The 25,462-nt window shown below is 33.5% G+C and overlaps 3 protein-coding genes across 11 annotated transcripts; 2 read left to right on the forward strand and 1 right to left on the reverse strand.

The window, feature by feature from the left end:
- Positions 1-6,866: 6,866 nt before the first annotated feature.
- On the forward strand, positions 6,867-8,352 carry LOC133032268 (uncharacterized). Its single transcript, XM_061106147.1, has 4 exons — positions 6,867-7,021; positions 7,529-7,766; positions 7,862-7,993; positions 8,341-8,352. The coding sequence occupies exons 1-4, from the start codon at positions 6,867-6,869 to the stop codon at positions 8,350-8,352; spliced, it is 537 nt and encodes a 178-aa protein (XP_060962130.1).
- A 1,718-nt stretch (positions 8,353-10,070) lies between these two features.
- Positions 10,071-13,446, reverse strand: LOC115697627 (uncharacterized). Its single transcript, XM_061106440.1, has 2 exons — positions 11,364-13,446; positions 10,071-11,253 (listed from the first exon to the last, which is right to left on the reverse strand). The coding sequence occupies exons 1-2, from the start codon at positions 11,775-11,777 to the stop codon at positions 10,351-10,353; spliced, it is 1,317 nt and encodes a 438-aa protein (XP_060962423.1). The 5' UTR covers positions 11,778-13,446; the 3' UTR covers positions 10,071-10,350.
- Positions 13,447-14,974: 1,528 nt separating this feature from the next.
- On the forward strand, positions 14,975-19,122 carry LOC115712856 (transcription factor bHLH74). Of its 9 annotated transcripts, none has more exons than XM_030641267.2 (10): positions 14,991-15,458; positions 16,251-16,312; positions 16,466-17,095; positions 17,202-17,444; positions 17,535-17,600; positions 17,693-17,761; positions 18,175-18,255; positions 18,341-18,487; positions 18,578-18,659; positions 18,764-19,122. In XM_030641267.2, exons 3-10 carry the CDS (start codon positions 16,484-16,486, stop codon positions 18,784-18,786), a joined length of 1,323 nt encoding a protein of 440 aa, XP_030497127.2. In that variant the 5' UTR covers positions 14,991-15,458; positions 16,251-16,312; positions 16,466-16,483; the 3' UTR covers positions 18,787-19,122. The 9 variants fall into 9 exon arrangements, with proteins under 9 accessions (XP_030497119.2, XP_060963152.1, XP_030497127.2 ...); XM_061107173.1 differs by having other exon boundaries at positions 15,453-16,126; XM_030641276.2 differs by having other exon boundaries at positions 15,457-15,998.
- The last annotated feature ends 6,340 nt before the right edge of the window (positions 19,123-25,462 follow it).

Genomic DNA, 25,462 nt, shown 5'->3' on the forward strand with positions numbered 1-25,462 from the left:
GAATCCAAATAAAATATTTTCAGAAACAAAAAAAATATTTTTCATGGAAAAAATTTCACACAACACATACATTCATCAAGTAACACATAAACCACATGAAACCATCCAAATCAATACAAATCATCGTTTTAATTCATTTTTCATGAAAGTAAATAATTACCATGGCTCTAAGGCCAGTTGTTGGAAATATTTTACTAGGATCTAGATTTACTAACAAGTTTGTTTCATTAACATCCTAATATGAATTTCTAAAACAATGAAATAAACACATAAGGGTTTTAAGAAAATCTTACATTGGGTCAGCAGAATATAATGACTCCTTCCGTTCAGATCTCTAGCCCTTGATTCCTTTCTGTTGCAGAACATTATCAAGATCTGAACCTGGATCTCTTTCTCTCCTTCTTGAGCCCGATTCTCCTTCTTGTTGATTGGATTCTTCACAGTCTTCCATACTATGATTGAGATACCACTTGATGTGTGTGGGCAATCACTCTATCACTCAAGGGTATGAAAATTAGAAGAAGAAAAGAGAGGGAAGGTGGTTCGGCCTAAGGAAAAGAATAGGAGGCTCAATTTTCTAAAGACAATAAATTTCATCAAACTGTTAATAGTGAGCCATCACTATCTATTTATAGGTAACCACCTAAGTTTAGGTTAGAATTATTTGGCATTAAAATAATAAAAAAAATAAATGGTAAAAACTACACTAAGTGGCCGGCCCAAGGAATGGATAATGGGCCCCACTTTACAATTTTGCCATTTTGTCATTTTTTCATCTCATTTTCTCAAAAACGCCAATTTTCCAATTTAACCACTTAAATGTCAATTCCAATTATTTAATAACTATAAATTAATTATTAAATAATATTGTCATTTAATATATTTATTAATTAGACATATAAAGTCTCTTAATTAATAAATAAAACCTAGAAAATCTTTTCTTCACAATTTTGCCCTTGCTTAGTGAAAAATTCATAAACTAGACATAGTCTAAATTTAGAATTATAATTGATTAATTAAAATCCTTTATCTGAGTCTTTCAAGCAGTATGGTCTCAACTAGTATGGGGACCATGGGCCTATATAATCGAGCTTCCAATAAGCAGACCCAGAACTTACCAAGTAAATTCATTGACTTATTAATTCCTTGTTGCATCCACGCATAGAACTTGGAATTGCATTCTCAGTCATATAGAACACTCTATATGTTCCACGATATAGATACACTATTAATTATCCATTGTTATAATCCCAATAATCAATGATCATCTATAGATGATCTACATTGCATAAGGATAAAATTACCGTTACACCCTTTGAATGTATTTTATCCTCAAAACACTTGCCACCGAAATGATATTTTAGTGAAATAATAGAATCACTAAAATGAGCGCTCTATCATTTATCTCTATTTAGCAAGCTCGAAGGAAATCATCGTTTCACTTCTAAATACCTATAAAAGCTATAGATTCCATATCTATGATTAGCGCTCCCACTCAATTGCACTACCATATTCCCAAAATGTACGAATCACCCTGACCAAAAAGTAGGCTTAACTAAAAAAATCAAAGAACACGAATAAAACTCTTAAGATCGAACCTAACCATATCAGGATTAATATCATTTGATCTAGGATCAACTAGGTGATATTGAATTGAATAGATATTACGGTAACTTTATCATATCTAATCAAAGTTCAATATCGGTCCCTTCCAATGTATACTCCATACATCCGATACTGGTAAACTTTGCCAATGCCCTGGAAAAGACATAACACTTATGCAAGGTGTAAGTATACCTATCGCTGATTATCATGCCAGTCTAAATCAAGTGAACTGACAAATCAAGGAATTAAACTTTCAAACATATAATCAAGATTATATTCCACTGTGCTGACAACACTATAATCATTAACAAATACATATATTCTGGACTTAATAGAATTTATACATTAAACAATCATGAAATAAATCATGTGAACCATGCAACATAAAATGTTATTTCTGATCTTTATTAACTAGTAAATCTGATTATATTGAAATGAGTTTTATTTAGGGCACAAAATCCAACATCATCATCATCATCACAATCTTGGCTAACAAATTCATCAAATGACTTAACCTAGATGAAAACAATATTGCAACTGAAATAAAACAGGAAAACAACCAACAATAATAGGAAAAAATATGAAAGAAAAACTGTGAAAATAAATACCTGAACAGAAGGTCGATCATAAATGGCATTAACTTTTTCTTGTATATCCTTAATTACAATCATGACAGACTTGAAATTAAGGTCAACAAAACACCTCAAAGGCATAAAATCTTCGGACAAGAATTCTTGACTGGAAATGACCAATTCCAACTTATTTTAACATTTCTATGTCATCTGAATCAGATTTTCTAGAAGATGAACCACTCCCGAATGTTTGCTTAGTTGTACCACTATCATCGATAGATTCATCTAAAAATAAGCCATCCAATTGCAACTTCTGCCTCTCTTCATCAGATGGACGAATGTTCTTAACCTTTAATTGAAAAATAGAAACAAAAATAGAAAACATGAAAAAAAAAATAACAAAGATTAAAAAACTGGCACAAAACAAAGATAAAACAGTAAGGAAAATGAGAATCGCCTTCTTCAACGGTAGATCAAAAATCTTGCCTTTCAAGTCCCGAAAAGTTAGATTTTCGGCCCCAACCTCATTGGTCCAATTAAGAATTCTTGGAATACTGGATGCAACTCTTTTGCAAAAAGTGTTTACCATCGCAGGGCAACATTCATAAAACTAAACTATGAACACCCAAGGACAGCCCAATGCTCTGTACCAACCATCGTAGGACTGACCTCCCTTTTCCTCTTTTTTGTTTTTCATTTTAGTACCATGCTTAATTCTGCCTTTGAAAGAATCAATAGTCAACTCAAATGACTCGCTACCCCAACAATACTTATATCATGGACTGCTGTCAATGACATCTAAATCAAACTTAGAAACTTCCTTATCAAGAGTATTGCTAAGAAGGAAACATTGGATGAAATACAACACAGAGAGTTTCAATCATAGGGATTCATCCTGTCCCCACAATAAAGCATCCTCTATAGACTTATGATCAATCATTTTATGCCAGGGAAGCAGACTTTAATTAACTGGTTTGATTCCTGGGAAAACAACAGTTTATTGCAATCCCCAAAACAATCCAGACCAGTTATCAAGTAAAATTCTTTGGCGCTAAACCGTATACAACGACCAACAACCTTAGCCCAAAATTCTTTGGGATTGGGCTGGTAAACCTCCCTCAAAAGAAGGCTGTGAACTACTTGGGATGAAAAACAAAATTAGGGATATCTAAGAAATGCCGAAAATGCGTGTCTCATAATATTTTTAACAAATTCCCAGATAAAGTATTCTTAATGTTTAGCAATAACAGAGAAATTGCTAGTACATACGCACTTGGTTCTAAAGAAATCACTGGGACTGAATTTGTTAATCCAATCCTGCATTGTACAAAGAAAGTAAATATAATGAATGGGCATATGCAAGTTGCAAAACTATAATACAACTACAAAATAACTAAAAACAAACCAACAAAAAGGACAAACTCCTTCAATATAAACATCCATGATAGTTCTAATTTTTACCCATTGATGATGTATACATGGACAACAAACAACTAGATAACAACAATTTCAATACAAACACACATAGCAATGTGTTAAAACTATACACAAAAACTATGAAAAAACTATAAAAAAAATGAAAACTAATCAAATAAAGAAATTGAAATGAAAAACAACAACACATCTGGAAAACAAAAACAGGAAAAAAAAACAACAATGAATGTAACAGAAATTAGAACTAAAAAACGAAAAATGAAAAACCCAATAAAATAACACATACATTAGATTAATATAACAGAAGGCCTACAAACCAAAAAACAAAAACAGAAGAGTTGCTAAAATGTAAAACCTAAAATAATGAAATCAATAAATACAAAACCCACAAAAGTTGAATATGAAAAAATTTCAAAAATGGGGGGAAACCAAAAAGAAACTGAAAACAAACCTGCGATCGAAGAGGAGCAGCATCCTAATCATTTTTTTTTTAGCAAGAGCATGACAATATCTTTCATGGGCAGCAACCTTTGATTTCTTTTTAGGATGAGCTCGCTCACGTTTCGACAAATGAGGAGAAAATCGGAGTCATCGTCTTGAACAACAAGACGTTTGCCCTTATTCCTATTAGCTACAGATTTCAACCCCATTTTAGAACTTTTCTTTGGCACAGGGGAAGGAGTGGATGAAGAACGAGTAATAACCATATTTATAAATGGATTAAGAGCAATAGAAAGAGAGGGAAAACAGTTATGTAAATTGGTTAATGTGAGTTGAAAAAAAATGGAAGAATAGAAAGAAGAGGGAAAACGGGTTGGGATCGTGAAAGGAGAAGAGTTTGGCTATGGAGGTTTTTTTTTTTTTAAAAAAAAAAAAACTGAAAAGAAATTGAAAATAATAAGAAAAAGAAGAGAAAAAGAGAAGGAAATGATGTAAGGTATGATTGATATAAGTCATCAATCAATGACGTGTACGGCTGCATGGAGTGTGTGTGCAAGTGGTAAAAGTGTAATAAAATAAAGTTGATGAGTATAAATGTTGGTTTAACCGTGTGAAGGTATATATGTAATAACGTATGTATTTTGTATTTTTTTGTGTAAAAATTTCATAAATAAAAGGAATTATATATGGGAAAAAAACAGGAATATTCTAAAAAGGGAAAAATATTACAACAATACTGTGGGCCGGCCCAATGAACATTTGTACAGCCCAAAATGAAAATATTACAAAAATACCACTTGCCCTTACCTTCAGCCGCACGTCACAAACGGAGATGATGAATGAACCTCCATCGATACAGTCGGCTACGCAACCAGAATGAAACCAGATCGAACGTAAAACAACTGTAAATCCCGTCGAATTTCAATAGGAAACGAACAAATCCAACGAGCTAAACAGAAATTTTTTTTAAAAAAAGACCATGAAAACCGTGGAGAAACTGAAATTCAACATTTGATTTCGGTTTTTATAGTGCAATATCACTTAAACGAGCGTCGAAAATTCAGATTGAAGCAATGTAAATCTGTATTGAACAGATCTGGAGCTCCCCCTCAAATAAAAAAAAAAAAGGTATGAACTGAAATTTTTTTCAACAATGATACACGTCATTTTTAGTTGCATTCTGGTTGATTCACTGGTGTACAACAGGAAATTCATATGGTAAAAACAATAAACAAGAACTGATTCTGATTAAGGAACCACGGGATACTAATAAGGTATTTTAATTTTTTTGCGTTGGCTTACAGTTGCATTATTGTTTTAAAATGGTTTAGAAATCATGAAGAAGTGTCAAATGACAAGTACAAAGAGCTAGCATATATACAAGGTAAGATTTATGTTAATGGTAGCAAATTAGTTTTATAATAGTTGTAAATCGATCTGATTCGAATAAACATGATGAAAAATGACAATGAGTAAGAACTACGTAATTTTGGGGATAGAATTGTGGTTTTTAAGTTGGTTTACATTTGCATAATCATTTAATAATAGTTTCGTTACGTTTTTTTGCAGGAATTTACTTTGGAAAAGATAGAGGACAGAACAGTTTGAGAAATGGTTAGTTTCGCAAAATTAAAATGAAGTTTCTTAATAGTTTTATTCTCGTTTCTTTGTAGTTTATTAACAACAAAAAAATGGCAAAATCAGGAATCAGGACAGGAAATACAATGCTTGAACAAAGGGACAGAGATAGAAGTAAGTTTGTACTCTATTTCATAACAGAATCAAACCAGTTTTAAAATTCGTTGCCTCGGACTAATAACCATTGCAAAAACACAGGAAAGGAAAGACATTCCATTCCTAGTCTTCTACAATGGACAATTCGATGATCGAATGAATTATGAAAATTATGAAGCCAGTGGACATTACATTTCAGCCAATTGTAACTATGAAGATTTGCAACAGAAACTCAAAGATGTCCTGGAGTGCAACCAAGAAAACACTGTTTTGCAACTGAAATATCAAGTGAAGGAAGGATACCAACCATTGAGGATAAAGGATGATCAAAGCCTGCATTTCTATATACAACTCAAACTGAAAGACCCCGACTTCACAACATACCCAATGTGTGTGAATCTCATCAACAACCCAACAACAACCATCGATGCATCATTCTTGGGAAATGACAATTCATTAATTACACATACAAGCGCCTTCCAACCAATCGAATACAATGCAGCAACAACAGAAGACTCAACAAATCAACAACATATAATTGAAGCTACAGTACCGGAATTTGGGGGAGAAAGTTTTGACTTCATGGACTATGCAAAACTTGTGGCAGAGGAGATGGTTGAGCAACTGGAAAACAACAGAAAAAAGGAACCAGAAATCACAGATTATGACGAACTACTAATCACAGATCCGCATCATCCTGAAATAGAAGAAGCACAAATATACAAAGACAAAGAAACACTGCAGAGTGTGCTTGGTTTCTATGCAATTAGGAACAACTTCCAATTCAGAGTTAAAAAATCATGTGCAAGAACATACAAGATTTGTTGTTTGGATCCAAAATGCAAGTGGGCACTAACAACATCTAGAAACGGGCCAACAAAGTCATTCATCATTCGAAAGTATGACAGAAAGGTGATACACACTTGTGATCTAAACATCAGATTTGCCGACAAGAGACAAGCTACAATGAAATTGATTGGAAACTACATCAAGCCACGGTTCACCAACATAAAAACAACTCAAACGCCACAAGACATCAGAGGAGAAATGAAACACAAGTATGGGGTGAGAATGAACTACATGAAAGCATGGAGAAGCAAAGAGCACGCGCAAGAAGAATTACGAGGAAAAGCCAACGAATCATACGGAGTTCTTGCTGGTTTTTTGCACATGTTGCAAAAAACTAATCCCGGAACAATAGTGCACATGGAAACAGAGGATGACAACAGCTTCAAGTACTTGTTTGTCGCACTGGATGCATCAATAAAAGGATGGAAGAAATGCAAACCTATAATAGTTGTTGACGGAACTTTCCTTAAATCAACATATGGAGGTACATTGCTCTCTGCTTGTACACAGGATGCAAATGGGCACATTTTTCCTCTAGCTTTTTCTGTTGTGGATTCAGAAAACAACAACTCATGGCAATGGTTTTTCACAAAAGTGAGAGAAACATATGGGATTAGAGAGGAACAGTGCTTGATCTCAGATAGACATGAGAGCATAAGTAAGGCAGCTTGTCAAGTATTTCCAGAAATCACACATTGCTATTGTGTATACCACCTGTTAAGCAACCTAAAAGCAACCTTCAAGAAGAATGCAAGCAAGCTGGATAAACCATTCTTCGCTGCAGCCAGAGCATACACAGAGAGGAAATTTGAATACCATATGAGCGAGTTGGACAGCTTGGACATCCCTGTAAGACCATATTTACAACAAGTTGGATACCACAAATTGTCAAGATACCACTGCAAAAACAACAGGTATTCAACTATGACTTCAAACATTGCTGAATCTCTAAATGCAGCAAACTTGGCAGCTAGAGAGCTACCAATCACAACACTGATGGAGTCATTGAGAGCATTGATTCAACAATGGACATACACAAACAGGAAAAAAGCACAGAAAACAACAACATTTTTAACACCTACAGCAGAGAAGAAATTAGTCGACAACTTTGTGGACTCATTGACAGAAAATGTAATGAAATGTTTAATATTTTAGTTGCATTATAGTTTCTTAATAGTTTGTTTGTCGTTGTTATACATATTAACAGTTTTACACTAAATCCGCAGGTAAAACCAATAAACGAGACCATGTTCGAAGTCGTTGAACTAACCAGATCATGGGTCATCAACCTCAAGGAGAAAACATGCAGTTGCAACAGATTCCAACTTGATGAGTTGCCGTGTGCTCATGCGCTTGCTGTTATAAAAGAGATGAACTTGAATGTTTACAACTACTGTTCAGGTTATTACACCACGCGAACATGGCTTGAAACATACAGCGACTCAACATATCCGGTACACAATCACACAACTTGGGATGTGCCACAAAACATAAAAGATATCATTGTTCTGCCACCAAACCAAAAAATAAGATCTGGAAGACCAAGGAAACGAAGGTTTTTATCTGAATGGGATACAAAAAAACATAACAGGTGCAGCAAATGTGGACAACACGGACACAATCGAAAGACATGCAACAATCAAGCAATAAAATAGATACATATGAAATATTTGAATTGTTTAATTTTGTGTGCAAATTCAAACAGGTTGATCTATGATGTTCTAAATACATGGGATTTCATTTTTATGAAATTTGAAACAGTTTTTTAATAGTTTCAAAATCGTTTTATTACAGTTGTGACCCTTTGTAAATATTAAGTACCGGAATGACTTCTTCTTTACAGTTTTAAAGGCAGTCAGTCAAGAATTGATAAAACATAACTAAAATAAAGGGAAAAGGATTAATGGAATACGAAGAATAAAAATACATTCATAGCACAATTTAGAAAAAATAAAAACATTGTTTGTATTCAGTTGGTTAATAGTTTCTCCATAGTTGTGCGACCGTATATAAGAACTTGAACAATTAAAAAAAACAAACAACTTTGGGAAATACAAACCTATACAATAAAGATATTATAAGGAGTAAATGTCAAATATCCTAAAAGTTTTAAACCAGGTACATAGTATAAAATCAAATATAATACCTACATTCAACCAATAACACTAAAAATTGTCTGGTAATAGATTCAACAAATAACAGAAAAGAGTCACCAAATTAAAAGATCCTATTTCTTCAATTTAGATGCCTTAGAAGACTTGCTTTGCTTCTCATCCTCGCTGTCAATGCTTTCGTCAATTTTCCTTTGGCCGTATGAGAAGAAAAGTGAAGCAAGTCGGGTACGATAAACTTCGATGTCAAAGTCTGCAGGGACATCCTTTCCGTGGATAAAGAATTCAGCAAAGGCAGCAACATATGCCCCGCAATCACTATAAAAAATAGAAGAAAAAGTAAACAGTTTAGAAACTAAAAAACAACATAAAAGAAACTTAAAAGAAACACTCACTTCTTCTGCTGAGACGGAAGACCACTAAGCTCCACGATTCTGAAGGAGCCGTAGGTCGAACTCCGAGGCAGAGGTTGTGCCCTATTCTTCCAGAACCCAAGTAAATCGAAAAACAAAGGCAGCAACACGGAATAAGCCTTCATCGCATTCCTAGCTGCGGCATTCATCTTCGCGGTCCTCAAAGAATTGTACAGAAACAACATCCCTTCGTTCAAGTCAAGACGCCCAAAAACCCAATGACTTTCCCTTCTTAAATTGATGATGAATAACACATGATCGGCTTCATACCAAGGCTTGGAACAGGGAATGCGCATACCTCGGATGTAATGCGCTATTGGGTGGGCAGCGTGAATGTGTGACATCTTAGTCTTCATTGACTTGGCCTTGTTATATTTGTGGTACAAAGCTTGGATGGAATCATCAAAGAGACAATCAATAGTTGCGAAATTCAACGTCACAGCGGAAGAATATTTACCTTTTTTCCGAAGGTAATAGAATATGTTGTTCATATGCTGAGAAAAAAAACAACACAGAAACACAAATGAAAAGGTTGAACAACTGTAAAAAAACTGAAATGCAGTATCAAAACTTAAAAACATTTATAAAGCAACTGAAAACAAACTATCATAACTACAATATAAATTGGAAACTTTACCGAGTCGTTCATAAACATGTCGCATGTAGCCAAATGATAAAACCAAGTTTTATCCTCAACATAATCAACACCTAGCCTAAAACCTGGGGTAAATTTCTTTGCGCCATCTTCATAACAATTATAATGCCTACAACAACAAAAAAACAGCAAAAAAATAGCATTAAAACAGGAATAAAACTGAAAAATAAAACATAATACAAAAACAGTCCCCTAGGATGTTTAAGCAATCCTTCACCAATCCAAGCGTCAAATTTTGCCTCAATCTCGGTAGATACGGGATCAGCAAACGTATCATTAAGAGCATAAAGGCCCTTCACATAAGTCACCATTTTGAAATCCCTATCATCCCCAGCTGATTGAGAACCTGAGGACATAAGCTCCATTGGAGTGCTCCCGACATCAGCAGACCCGAAATTAACAAATGGAGATTTCAAGGCCGGAGCACGCTTCCTCTTATCCAACAGAGGTGTATCAGAGACAGTGTCCTCAGTTTCTTCATCAGTATGAAGGGCATCTGACTTTTGACCAACAACATCTGGATTGGGTGCGGGGACCTAAAAAAGAAAGAATGCATTAAAACAGTTGCAAAACAGACTAGAAACTATTGAGCAACCAAAAAAAAACCTAGTTTTCTTGAAAACAATTAAAAATAAACTTACATGGATTTTACCAACAGCCTCCAAGCCAGCCAACACAACTTGATCATCATCTATTTCAAACTGGCTCAACCCATCAAAGAAATCGTCCCCCTTCAATCGAGACTCATCGCCCTTCGGCTTCTCAACATCCTTAACATTTTTATCACTCCCTCCAACAGCCTCAGATGGATTCACATCAGCAACGGGAACAGCAGTAACAACCTTGTCAGCATCATCAGCATCCCCACCAACTTTAACCAACTCACCACCATCGTCGGAGTCGGAATCAATATTTTCTGGATCAGGCAATTGCTTCTCATCATCCTCGGCATCATCATCATCATCATTATCATCAGCATCATCATCAGAATCTTGAGTTACTAATTCATCCGATGACTTTCCCTGTATCAACCAACATAAATGAAACTTAAATAAAACAGTAAAGAAACTTTTAAAAAAAATATGGAAAAACCTAAACAATAAAATATGAATAAATACCTCATCAGAAGGACGGCGATGAATGGCATTAACCTTCTCCTGGATATCCTTAATTACAGTCATTACGGACTTGAAATTAAAATCAACAAAACACCTCAATGAAATGAAGTCCTCGGCCAATGATGATTGATTCGAAATGACCATCTCCAACTTAGATTTCATCCAATCAATATCTGCTGAATCAGACTTCTTTGAAGATGACCCACCCTCAAAGGATTGCTTCGCTACACCACGGTCATCAATAGATTCATCGAGAAATAAACCGTCAAGTTGAAGCTGCTGCCTCTCTTCATCAGTAGGACGCATGTTTTTTATCTTCAACTGAACAGCATAATCAAACATAATATGAAAAAAATTAAAACAATTGGAAAAACCAAAAATTAACAACATAAATAAAACTGAAAAGAAACTGTAAAGATACTGTAAATTACCTTGTCCAAAGGTAAATCAAAAATCTTGCCCTTCAAGTCTCGAAGAGTTGGATTTTTGGTGACGATGGTGTTGCTCCAGTTCAGAATCCTTGGAATAGAAGATGAAACTCTCTTACAGAAAGAGTTCACCATTGCAGGACAGCATTCATAAAACCAAACCGTGAAAACCCAAGGACATCCCAATGCCCTATACCAGCCATCATATTGGCCTCCCTTCTCTGCCTTCCTATTTTTCATAATGATCCCATGCTGGATCCTACCTTTGAATGAGTCAATTGTCAATTCAAATGATTCCCTACCCCAACAATACTCGTCCCACCGACCGCTATCCACTACATCTAGATCAAACCTAGACACTTCTTTGTTAGGATTATTGCTAAGAAGAAAACACTGAATGAAATACAAAACAACCATTTTCAAACCAATAGACTCATCCAAACCCCACCGACTACCCAAAAAAGCATCCTCGATGGCTTTGGGTCAATAGTTTTTACACCACGGAAATATGTTTCTACCAATTTATTTGTTTCCTGTGAAAACAACAACTTGTTGCAATCACCGAAACAATCTAATCCAGAAATCAGGTAAAATTCTTCGGCACTAAACCGTATGCAACGGCCAGCAACCTTAGCCCAAAACTCTTTAGGATTGGGCTGGAAAACTTCCCTTAGTAATAAACTATGTACGACTTGCGGATGAAAAACAAACTCAGGCATATCCAGAAAATGCCCAAACTGAGTTTGACGAAACAAAGAAAGCAAATTAACAGATAAAGTGTTCTTAATATTATCTATCACGGAATAAACACTGGTGCACACACACTTAGATCTGTAAAAATCAGAAGGACTAAATTTGTAGTCCCAAACCTGCAACATAACGAAAATGGCCACAATAAATTATAAATCCTGAATAAAACAGTATGAAAACTATAATACAACTATAAACAAACTACAAACAAACTATCAATAACGTACAACTACACAGAAAAAAACAGTAAAGACCTGGAATCGTTTTGAAACATAAAAAAAACAGTAAACAACTAACCCTAAAGGAAATCCAAAAATACAGTATGAAAAGAACAATAAAACTATATAAAAACAATAAACAAACTACAAAACAGATACAACTATAGAAAAATATAGAGCAAAGATTTGAAAATCGTTTTGAAACCTAAAATATAACAGCAAACAACTAAACCTAATGAAAATCGAAAACACATCAAAACATACCATTATCAAACTATTAAAAAACTTATAAGAAACTACAAACGACTGATTGAAAACACTAAAAACGAAAACAAAACACATAACCCGTAAGCACAAAAAAACACTGAAAATAAAGAAAACAAAACCAAATTAAAGAACAACACCCAGAGAAGAACCAAATGAAATGTTCAAAACCAACAATAAATAACTAAAAAATTTAAAAACATGAAACGAAATGTGCAAATGAAACCCTAAAATTACACAAAGCAGAATGAACATAAAAACGCCAAAATCTGGGAAAAGTGTAAATGAAGGAAAAGGGGGAAACGATAATGAAACTGAAAACCAACCTGAGTTCGATCTTCAGCAGATGCAAGAGTTTTTTTCCCAGAAATTTCTGGAACCGTGTGCTCCTCCAAGTTGAGCTTCGTTTTCTTCGAAGAATGGGGTCTCCCACGCTTGGGCATTGGAGCTTCGAAATCAGAATCATAATCTTCAATGATCGGGCGTTTACCCTTGGATTTGTTGGCCAAAGATTTCTTGCCCATTTTTGATTTTTGTTTGAGAACTGGAGAAGGGGATGATGATGAACGAGTGATTGCCATCTTATAAATAAAATTGAAAAAAACTGAAACAGAGAGGGAAAAACAGTTGATAAATCGTGGGTTAAGAGGAAGTTGAAAATTCGTGGATGAACAAAAAAGAAGAGGGAAAAACGTGATCAATAATGGGTGGTTAATCTTATGAAGGGAGGTTACTTGTATTCAAATGAAGTTAGAAAACAGAAATGAAAAATCGAAAATGAAATGAAAAGAAAATGAAAAAAGAGAGGGAAGAGAGTAGGATTTGATTGATGATGGATGGGGAAAACACACGTGTATGTGCATGGAATGATGACTAAGTGGTATTTGTGTAATAAAACCAACATTGTAAGTAAAATAGTTGATATAGGCGTGTAGGAGTATTTTGGTAATAAATTGTGCAAAAGTGATTTTTCATGTAAAAATTTCATTATATATTGTATTTTTTTTTTTTTCATTTTTAAGTTTTGTTTAGATTTTTTTTTTTTTAAATTATTGATATTTTGAAGTTATGTTATTTTAATTTTGATATTATATTGGTTCTATTTTTATAAAAAAATAAAAGATTAATTATAAAAATATAAATAAGAAAACCTTATAAATAATATGTATTTTACCAGGGAACATTAGCCAAATTAATTCGTCAAATAATTTCTCTCTCGTTGAAATACCAAATGTGTACTACAGAAAACTTTTAGTTGGGTGTTATCAAGTCAAGTAAAAAGAAAAGAAAAAAAATAAAAACATATCCAATGCCTTAATTTGTGGCCCTCAAATCGTTCTAATTTGGATTGTTCATTTGTTTTTTTTTTTTTTTTTTTTTTGAGGGAAATCATTTGATCTTATCACGATACATAAAATATAGTCAATTTTCATACAAGTTTTTGTAAAACCAATCTTTGGGACATAACATAATTGATAACTTTATAGTTTACAGAACTAAACCTCTTCTTTCGTACCCAAATTTATATATGTAATATATACGGAAAACCAAGATCTTCAAACTATGAGTTTCTATATGTACTGAGAAAAATGATTTGGTGTGAGTGCCCACATTGATAAGTTTGGTGTACCATCTCAATCATCGTATCTCCAATAATTTAATGACTGTCCGGAACTCGTATAAGTATTGGGGTCCCATCTAACACTTAACACCAATGTAAATCAATTTAATTCTATCTTTAAATATGTTACAGACAAGAGTACTTTATGAATAAAACATGTGATGGCTCATTTTTCTACTGTATAGTTTCTCACACTTGATCATGAACCTTAGAGCAAATTTGCCGTTATTTCCGGAAAATTTCGTTTATCCAGCAGGATCACAACTGGGCTAGTAGGCGAGTTGACTAGATTATTGAGGTTTGACCAGGTTTTGTTCGTTTTTATTTCTTTCAACCCAAAACATTAAAAAAAAAAAAATGAAAAAAGAAAAATTTATTCAGGGTGTACAGCTGGTTACCCGTACCAGGACAAGGAGGTAAATTGATGATTAGATTCCATTATTCCTTGTGTTCCTGAGACTCAAATCCTCCCAAAGTTAAAAAGAAAGAAAAAGATTACATGTACTAACTTTACTTAAAACTAAAACTAATATATATATAAACTAAAGCTAATATTAAAACTTAATGATAATAGTAAAAGAATAGATAAGTGATTCTCTGCTACAGCGGGCATCAACCATACCTATCTCTGAGTTGGCTTCACTAGAACCGTCCACGTGTTATGTGGGCCAAAAGGGTAGGTCCCATTTAACTTGAATTGAACAGATCAAGACGGCATCTTTATATATTATTCTAATGTGTGAATACAACATATATGTTGCTCACGGACGGGATGGGGTCCACAGTGGAATTGTACTGTTTTAATGGAGAATGATGTACATGGGGGATGATGGAGGTTAGGAGCATAATGAGTGTTTCTTAAAAGAAATGAAAGAGGTTTAGTTGGCACTGAGAAAAATGAGTGTGTAACAGCAAAGAGAGGTCTGTTAGAATAGTTGGCAAATGTGTCAGTAAAAAATAAAAATAAAGTATGTCAAAGAAGCAAGCAAGGTAGCAAGCTTGGCCTTGAAGAGAAGAACCTCTCCAATCTACTCTGAAAGTTTATTTCTTTAAAAAAAAAAAACACAATAGAGTTATACTATATTATTATTCAGTCAAAAAGAGAGAGAAAGTTAGAGAAATTGAAACAGTAAAGTGTGGGAGGAAAAAAGATTAGGTTCTGTAATAATTTTTCGAACAAGGGCAGTTGGCGCAGTAGTTAGTCTGTCTTTTAAAATCATACATGTCACCTGTTAACTTGAGCAGGTAAGCAAGGTCTCAATCTTTGAGTTTTTTATTTTAATTTTTTAGGTTTTTCTCTCTCTAGCTAGGCTTGGGGTGAGTTGAGTATGGTCTGTGATCTATAAAAGTTTGAACTTGATGGTTTCTTTGTTGTTTTTGCAAGTACCCAATTTGATGAAATTGAGTTTTCTTAGCCGAATTTTAGCTAAGCATTTGATGCTCTTGAAGGTACAATAAAAGACCAATTAGGGGGACTGTTCTAAACAACCTGCCCATTTCAGTTCTTACACAATTCAAGTATAATTTGATGCCTCTTGGTCTTTATTGGGTACCCATTTGAGAATATCTTGAAAGGGTTTTTGCCATACCCCTTTTTCTTGGTTTTGGTTCTGGAACATCTATTACTAACAAACAACTTGTTGCAACCCCCTTGAGACTTATTCCTACGGAATTAAACACCCTTTGTTTTCTTCGTAAATCTATGTAGTAATCTTCAATTGTGTCCTTGTTGTGGAGATTCAAACGTTTACGTCAATCATATTGATGTATTTGATCGATTAGAAGGTATGAAAATTTAGTTCTTCTCCTCTAAACAAAAAGGAAAAAGGGTATCTGCTTTCTTTTCGCTACTCGGCTGAGCTGTTACTTAGCTAATGTCTTTGTTTGCCTATGTCTACTTTATGCTCTGAAAGGTTCACTTTCTTGTCTGTGGGAAGCATTTATTTTTCTTCTTTCTTCCTTCTATGCAGTTGAGTAGTTTGATCCTATGGTTTCTGAATGAAATAAGTTATTTGTCATTTCACTTTGTGTCTATAGGGTACTACAGTTGAAGGGCTTCTTTTACTTTTACACCCCATCAGTTTAATAAAGCTGTCAAGGTTACTTGCCCCTTATTGATTCCTGCAAGTTATCAACTTTAGTCAAAACTCACTTTTCCTTTTGTTTCGTATATAGTTTTATCTTCTGTTTGTCTGGGTTTTCTCCTTTGTATAGTGCAACTCCGTTGATTTTGGGAGAGTTTTTATTCTCAGAACTTTTGAGTTGAAGAGATGAGCGGTCAGGAGAACGAGGATGTGGGGTTTCAACATAGAAGTCACTTTCTTAATTGTCCATCTTCAGGGATGAGCACAAACGCCCTTCCTGAAAAGGTTTCAGGAATACCAATGAGCTCCCTGACTATGTTTAAACCTTCCAATGGACAAGAACATTTCTTTCCTTCTGGTTGGGATCCACTTGTTTCATTGAGTCAGAGTGAGAATTTTGGAGGTTCTTCAGTGATTTCTCATGGGGAATTTTGCAATCCCTCATACCCTGTTGCGTTGGAAAATCAGGGGATGAGTAGCAACTCCCAGCTAGTTCAATATCCATCCGATTCGAGTTTCGTTGAGATGGTGCCAAAGCTTTCGTGCTTTGACAATGCGGGGTTCTCAGAAATGGTTGGTTCTTTTGGCTTGCCTCAGTGTGCTGAGATTGCTAGTAATACTAATGGGTGTCCTCAAAATTACACACTAAACAAAGAGAAAGGCAGTGAGAGGACATCAAGAATTGGGACACAATCTCAAGATGGTTGCCAGATTTCAGATGGTGCCATAGGATCCTCACCTACTGGAAAAAGAAGAAAACGTGTTCCCGATTTATGCTTTCCCCTCAGTCCGGAGAAGGTAAGATCATGTGTACCTTAAGAAATTCAATTATGCTATTTGGTGATTTCACTTTTCTTTAGTTTTGTGTTCCCAAATGATTGGATTTTATTGTTTTCTTTGATAGAATGCTGAAGGGGAACAACAAATGGATCTGTCTGGAGATAATTCCAATGTTCGAAAGGAGCCGGATGAGAAGAAACTGAAAACTGAAGAATTTACTAGCGGAAATATGCGTAGTAAGCCAGCAGCAGCAGCAGGTAAACAAGCTAAGGAGAGTTCTAACAGTGGAGATACTCAAAAGGATAATTACATTCATGTGAGAGCCCGGAGGGGTCAGGCTACCAATAGTCATAGCCTTGCAGAAAGGGTAGGTTCTCCTTCAGTGCCTCATAATAAGCAAATTCCTTCCTGTTTCCATATATACTGTGAGACAATAGAACTTTCTTTCCAATTGCAGGTGAGAAGAGAAAAAATTAGTGAGCGGATGAGATTGCTTCAAGAACTTGTTCCAGGATGCAATAAGGTACATAATTGGAAACTATAAAACTTTCAAGAGTAGTGCTGGTCTGTTATTGTATTCTTAGTGCTGAATAATACTCCATTTAATCATTTTAGATTACGGGAAAGGCGGTAATGCTTGATGAGATCATCAACTATGTACAGTCGCTGCAGCAGCAGGTCGAGGTATGTTGTTCTGCGAATCTATATTGAGGAATTTTACTCTTAATGCTATGCTGTTTTTAGTCCTCATAAAATTAAGTTTCGTGCTAATTACTTCCAGCTTAGTTTGTTCCCCTATCCTTGGAAAGCGTCATGAAAGAGAATTTATCCTTATTCCCTATTACAATTTCGGATGCTTGCCCTTTTTCTGGTTTGAGTTTCTCTACTGATGAATATACTCCTGCAAGTTCTTAGTTGCTCCTTATAGGTTGTTTACTACTTAACTTCTAGCAAACCATGCTGAATCACAGATTTAATAAGAAAGAAAAGGAAAATATATTTTGCATACCACCTTACTGTTTTTACTTCCACATTTGAAAAGCAAACAAGTACAACCATGTTCTAAATGGTTCTCTTTTATTTTCACCTCACTGCAGTTTTTGTCAATGAAACTAGCGACTGTGAATCCAGAACTGAACATTGATATAGAGCGGCTTCTATCCAAAGATGCAAGCCAGGTTGGTCCCGCGTAACTTTTCGTAAGTGTTGAACCCTAACAACAATTACGTCTGAAATTCATATTACTCATCATTCTGTGTCTAGATTCTCAACTCGCGAGGCAGCAACGCAGCTATTTTTGGACTAGGCCCCGGAATGGGCTCTTCTTCTCAACATTATCCGCATGGAATCTTTCAGGCAAACCTTCCAAGTATGCCGAGTTCAGCTCAGCAATTTGCTTCTTTGCCTCAGGTAAGTTAAGAATCTTCAAGCTGTGCTGCAATTACTATATAAACTCCTGTTCTGCCAATAATCTTAAACAAACATTCGTTTTACTTGCAGGCAGTTCTAGATAATGAACTTCAAGGTCTTTTCCATATGGGATATGATTCTACTGCTTCTATTGACAATTTGGGACCAAATGGTACTAATTTCTCTTCATTTTTATCGAACAGTGAATGCATTTTAATTTTTATCTGTCATTTGTATTTCTAACCATAACTGCAATATATCTTGTTGATTCTCCAGGGCGCTTGAAACCAGAGCTATAGTTATGGATGAGATTAGAACTTTCCAGTTGACTGATTTGACTCAATCAGGAGGGGGGAAAAACACACAAGAAAAAAGAAAAAAGTTCAGTTGTATAGGATCTAGCAGTTCCTAACTAGTTCTTCGAATTTTTAGCAGAAGAAGATGACATTTGAAAAAGTTAAGAATCTTGTATATTTTTGAGACAGCATTTGATTGGTGAGCATGATTTGTTTTTCTTATTAATTGTGTTGTAGGGTTGTCCGTGTATTGAAGCTTTGTGAGGGTTTTGGGAAATGATTTTGTAGAGTGCATCAAATTCAAGCAAGAATAGATGGACAAATAGTTTGTTTTGTTTCTTTCTTGTTTTGCACACAATTCCCTCTTCACTACATGTTTTGATTAGATAGAGTTGTTTTTTTTTTATATATATATCTCATTATTAATAAAATAGTAATTTCACAGAAAATGTTTTACATCAACAAATTCAACAATAATTACAAAAGTTAGGCAAGGGAGATACATTTTTACCATAAACAATACCTAATCCACTGTTGTTCTAACTTATATTTTAGATTATTCATGAATTTAGTTTGGCTAGGAAGCTGGGGCTATTTTGCATGATTTTCAGGCCGTCTCGAAACTGATTCAAGTCGTGATGAGTTGTGGCGATTGATGAGTTCATCATTAAGTAGGGATGTCGCATGGTCTCTATGAGGTTGGTTGAGATTAAAATGAATATCAATAATGCATGCAATTTCCCCTTCGGGGTCACACCCACGCATTGGGGTGGGGTTTCTCTATTGGGATAACAGTGGCCAAGTGCTTGGTGCTTTCTACATCAACCTAGAAGGGCTGTTCTCTTTGGCCGAAAAGAAATCTATGAGCACCACTACAAAAATTACGTGGAACATTGTACATTTTTTTTCACTGACGTACAAACGTTCACACGGCGGTTGTTCAGTCGATGTTCCATGCAGTAACATATACTGAAAAAACATCATATGTCGGCACCAAAGTGAACTTCACAGGTCGATTTTCTCACAAACAATGTCCTAGAACATATGGTTGGCAACTCGTGTTGTCGTGTCGTGTTCGTGTTGACACGTTTATAACACGATACAATTAAGATAAACATGAACATGATACAATTAATTAGTAGGCCACACAACTCGAAAACGACATGACACGATAATACGATTATGACTATATTATCAAGATAAACATAGAAGTTTTAAATTTTTATTATAAAAAGCTATGGAAATTAAATCGTTATCGTATCAATACGATAATGATATGATATGATTATTAAATGTGCCGATACAACTATGACATGACACGATAAAAGTAAACAAGAACTTGACACAATTATTAAATCTGTCGAAAATTCAAAAATGAACACAATAATTATTAAACGTGTCACCCATATTTATTTATTTCGTGTCGTTTTCAAATTGAATCATCGTGTCGTAACCCATACTGCAAACCTTAGAACATCAAAATAAATAAGGTTTAACGCATTTGGGACGTCCTTTGCCAGCCAATCGACATATGGTGTTCACCTGGTTTCTTTGAGGCTAGTTTCTCTCCCACAATGCATGGAACGGATGCTTTGTTGGTAATTGATGCTATCTAAATAAAAAGGAATTTTTCTAGTTTGGTCGACCCACTTATAAGGGATATTTCAAAGACCCCTAATAGTCTTGAACTTGAAATCATTGTTTAGCCAAGCTTACTTTTGATGCTAAGGTTTACAATTTTGGATTGGTTTTGTCCCTGATTGTCTTCCTAGTACTAAAACATTTCTCTTTAAATAAAGTGGCAATACTTACCTTTTAAAAAAAATTGATCACACTTAATTAAATGGAGACGTCTTCAATTATTTCGAATTGACTCCAATCTTGAAAAAGCTGACATTGATACTCCAATGAAATGGTTATTCAAGTTTATTATTTTCAGAAAAAATACAAGTACAAAATATTAATGATACATGAAAAACAAACAAAACCCACAAATTTGTTAACATCTTTATAAATAAAATTAGAGAACTTCGAAAGTGTACTAAGTGGTATCTACACTACATATGTAGATGTTATTCTGATGATATTTAAGTTTTATATAATTTAATTTAATAATTATTAATTAAAATTGTTAATTACTAGTAAAATGTTGCTTCATGATAGTATGGGCATCAATGTCTTTTATCAAGAAGAAAGAACCTTAATCATTGTAACGGTAACCATTGTTAATTACTAGCCTGTAATATCTTTATAATTTTTCTATTAACCATTGTAACGGTACAAAAATAGCTACTGTAAATACAATTATTACAATTGTTGTTTAGTCTTTGATATCGTAAAGTTCACGATCACAAGTTCCTTATCGTGGAGAGTGACTCTAGGGTCGTAATTAACTCTCTCACGTGTCGGTGTGTTGGGAGATTGAGAACTACTCTAATTTTTGTTTAGAGCTCTCTAATTGTTTTAATGGTTGTATTTTTACTTGTATTCCTAGAACCTGTAATTTTGCTGCACCTAATGTGGTTAAGTGGACTTTCACTTATAATCGGTTTGGTTGCTTACCTTTGTTTTACCTTCTGAAAAATTTATTTTGTAATGACCAGAAGTCTAATTTCTAATTAATAGGATCTTTTCAAATATATATATATATATATATATATATATATATATATATATATAAAATAGCAACAAAAGTTACATAAATGATATCTAATATTATCCCTTTTTCCCTGCTCCCTAACCAATGATTCCCACAATTAAACTCCAAAGGCCAAGCTGCTAATATTAGAATATTTTATATTAGGTATAAAATGAATATACATGTATATAATACAATAAATATTTTATATTTATTGAATTTAGTTATAATTAATTAGTTGGTATTTTATTCATCAATTTGATATTATCTAGGCATTAAAATTAATATTTTCATAAAATGGTGACTATTCAATGGTTACATTTTTATTGTAACCATATGGTTACATTTTTTTTAACTTGTAATAGCAGGTTACTAATAGGTAGACTTTCCTTTTTTAGATTTAATTAATTATAATTAATTATTTTCTAAAAATAATTAATTAAATAGACATTCATTTTTTAGAATTAATTAATTATAATTAACTATTTTCTTAAAATAATTAATTAAATATTTAACAAGACCTCTTTTAGCAATTAATATTTATATTTAAATCCTTACTTGAATTATTTTAATAATTAAGTCATTTAATTATAATATTTACAATAAAATTTATTTTTTTACAAAAATTAAACTTCTTTTGACACAAATTAAATTTCTCTTCTTCTAATAAATTTTCAAATAGTTAATTATTTTTAAATGATATTTAATTATTTTGTTACAATTATATGAACTAAGTATGAGACCTTAAGCTTGTTCAAAAAAAAAAGTATGAGACCTTAAGCTAATCAATCGATAACAAGTGCAACCATTTTTTTTTCTAAAAAATCCTTCAACTTATTTAATTTTTTACTTTTTAAATATTTAAATAAAAAAATTAAATAATTAAGTGTAATAATTTAAAATTAAGATTACAAGTATAATAAAATTTAAATTATGAAATTATATGTGTATAATTTTAAATTATAAAAAGTTTTGCTATAAAATTTTAAATAATTTAAGTATAAAAAATAAATTGCTAAAAAATCCTTATATAGTAATAAATTACAAAAAATTAATTAATAATTATAATTAATTTAATTTTAAAATATAATTAATCTTAATTAAAATTTTATAAGGAAATAAACGATTAGGTTACTTTCAGGTTACAAGTTATTTATTATTTATTTTTATTTAATTTCCAAATTAATCACAACCATTTAATAGTAATCCAATGGCTTAAAAAAATGTAACCATGATGGTTACAATAAAAATGTAACCATTGAAACCTCTTCCTTTCATAAAATATTAAAATTAATATATTTTTAATATTGATATTTATAATTAAATTTATTTCGTACCCTTTTATGAGTAATACCCATTAAAAATTATTCTATATACACATATATAGTACATCCACCTTTATACATTCTATTGAAAAAATAATTCATATGCATACACCATTAACATAATATATTTAATATTGTTGGTACAGATTCACTTATATACCCTAAAGTTTTATAACGCTACTCACAGGGTTCCAAAATGACAGATTACAAAATTACAACTTTGCCCATGTTTTTAAATACAACAAAGATCAAAACTAAAGAAGATAAAATCAGTTATAACTGAAATAGTTACAAAACAGTTACAAATATTACACTACGGCTCTGCCCTAGACTAGAATCACAGATCAGATCTATAAAAGGATACCTTCTCTCATTTTTGAGAGAACAAGTGAGACAACCAGAAGAGAACAACACAGAGAGAACACAAGGCCAGTTTGAGAGAGCTCCTCCAAGAGTGTCGTTGGTGTGTTCATGTAAAAGAAAAAAGAGAGTTTTGTTAGTATCAAAAGAGAGGAAAAATAGAGAGAAATCAAAAGTTGTAAATTAAAGATTGTAACCTGTTGATGATTAATCGATTCAAGCTTTGACGGCTTGACGGAGACGTAGCCGGTTGTTTTGGGCGAACTCCGAGATCAAATTGGTGTCTCCATCTTTATTATTTCTGTTTGTATTTCTCACCTTAATCTTTACATTTTTTTATATTTGTATTTGTGTGTGTTTTGTGTTCTTGCTATTTTTGGGTTTTGTGTGTTGATTTTTGACTGAGGGGTTGTGGGAATTTTTGTGTTACTGTTTTCGGGTAGAAGTGAGAAGAGCAAGAAGATCTTGTTTTGGGTAGAAGCTGTAAAGAAAATAAGAAGAGAAAAGAAAATATAAGAACCTTAGAAACCCTACCCATGTTCAGTAGAATGATAAGATAAGAGAACCCATTAGAACAACATAACCCTAGCTGCCATTAGAGTGAGAAGAAGAAGAGAGCTTGAAGAAACCCTAATACTAGATGCGGCTGTAAAGAAGAAGAAGAGAAAGAAATATAAAACCCTAACCCTAGATATTTTTGTGTTGCTGCCGTGAGAAAGAAAGAGAAGTATTTTTGAAATGCTTTGAATTCTTTGAGAGGGAAAGAGTGTGGCTGCCAAAGTAGCTTTAGGGTTTGAGATAATATACCCTTATATACTTAGGGTTATATACACATTAGGGCTTCATTAGTTTGGGCTGGTATACATTCTTATTGGGCCGAATATTAAGTGAAATGGGCAAGTCTTGTTTGACTCGGCTCTTGTTGCTTTGACCGAAGGTATATATATAAGAGAAGGGGAGGCTTGATTTGAGAGAGAAGAGTCTTGCTCTCTTGATTGAATTGGTTCTTCTTGGTGTTGGGCTTATTAACATTGGGTCTGAAATAATATAGCACAAATACTGAGTTACAATAATATCACTTTTATTATGGATGCATAATAAAGTGTAGAAATTTGAAAAATACCACTTTTGCATTTTGTATTGATTTTGTTTCTTAAAGTGTGTTGGACAAAAACAAAAGTTATAGTTTGGTTTAAAATTCCAACAGTGGTATCAGAGCTAATTAATTTCCGCAAAGAAAGATTAAAATTAATACATTCAAGAAGCAAGTCTGAAAGATATTAAAAATCAAGGACAGGAAGAATTTGATATTCTAGAACACAAGGATGGCAATCAAGAGGAGGAATTAGATATTGGAAATTTGGAGGACATTCTACACCTTTATCTAATTTAATTTTTGAGCAAATACAATATGAGGAGTCTTAAAATTGATATTGATAAGTTTGATGGATCAGGTGACTACAGAATATGGAGGAGGAAAATAAGATCTCTACTGGCACAACAGAAGCTGTTGAGGGTCCTTAAAGAACCCATTGAATGGCCTGATGGAACATCTAAGATACAACAAGAAGAGTATCTTGAAACAGGTACTGGGATTATCATTTTCAACCTAAGTGATGCAATCATTACGTTGGTTGATAAAGAAGAAACTCCAGGAAAGATATGGAAGAAGTTGGAAGTGCAATTCCAACAGAAGTCACTAACAAAAGAGATCTTTCTCAAAGAAAGGATCTTTGGCTACAAGATGAATAGATCTAAAAGTCTTGAAGACAATTTAGATGAATTTTTGAAGATGCATATAGAGTTGGCTAACTCGGGAGAAGGAGAAGCATTGAGTGATGAAAACCAGGCAATCGTCATTCTCAACTCATTACCGGAATCCTATAAGGATGTAAAGATAGCAATAAAGTATGGAAGAACTTCAATTACCCTAGATGAAATCTGTTGGGTTTTGTGCCCTAAATAAAACCCATTTCAATATAATCAGATTTACTTATTAATAAAGATCAGAAATAACATTTTATGTTGCATGGTTTACATGATTTATTCCATGATTATATGTATATAATGTATGAATTCTATTTAAGTCCAGAACATATGAATTTGTTAATGATTATAGTGTTGTCAGCACAGTGGAATATAATCTTAATTATATGTTCGAAAGTTTATTCCCTGATTTGTCAGTTCACTGGATGTAGACTGGCATGATATAATCAGCGATAGGTATTCTTACACCTTGGATAAGTGTTATGTCCTTTCCAGGGCATTGACAAAGTTTACCAATATCGGATGTATGGAGTATACATCAGAAGGGACCGATATTGAACTTTGATTAGATTTGTTAAAATTTACCGTA

Source organism: Cannabis sativa, chromosome X (genome assembly GCF_029168945.1).
Source record: "Cannabis sativa cultivar Pink pepper isolate KNU-18-1 chromosome X, ASM2916894v1, whole genome shotgun sequence".
NCBI lineage: Eukaryota > Viridiplantae > Streptophyta > Magnoliopsida > Rosales > Cannabaceae > Cannabis > Cannabis sativa.

Bases quoted from the DNA above. Each gene is read 5' to 3' on its own strand.
- LOC115697627 (XM_061106440.1), bottom strand. From the start codon at position 11,777: ATGGTTGTTTTGTATTTCATTCAGTGTTTTCTTCTTAGCAATAATCCT. The intron at 11,254-11,363 runs GTAATTTACAGT...TATGCTGTTCAG, and splicing joins TTGATTTACCTTTGGACAAG to TTGAAGATAAAAAACATGCG.
- LOC115712856 (XM_030641259.2), top strand. From the start codon at position 16,484: ATGAGCGGTCAGGAGAACGAGGATGTGGGGTTTCAACATAGAAGTCAC. The intron at 17,601-17,692 runs GTACATAATTGG...TAATCATTTTAG, and splicing joins TTGTTCCAGGATGCAATAAG to ATTACGGGAAAGGCGGTAAT. The intron at 17,762-18,174 runs GTATGTTGTTCT...ACCTCACTGCAG, and splicing joins CGCTGCAGCAGCAGGTCGAG to TTTTTGTCAATGAAACTAGC.
- LOC133032268 (XM_061106147.1), top strand. From the start codon at position 6,867: ATGAAAGCATGGAGAAGCAAAGAGCACGCGCAAGAAGAATTACGAGGA. The intron at 7,022-7,528 runs GTACTTGTTTGT...CAAATTGTCAAG, and splicing joins GAGGATGACAACAGCTTCAA to ATACCACTGCAAAAACAACA. The intron at 7,767-7,861 runs GTAATGAAATGT...CTAAATCCGCAG, and splicing joins TGGACTCATTGACAGAAAAT to GTAAAACCAATAAACGAGAC.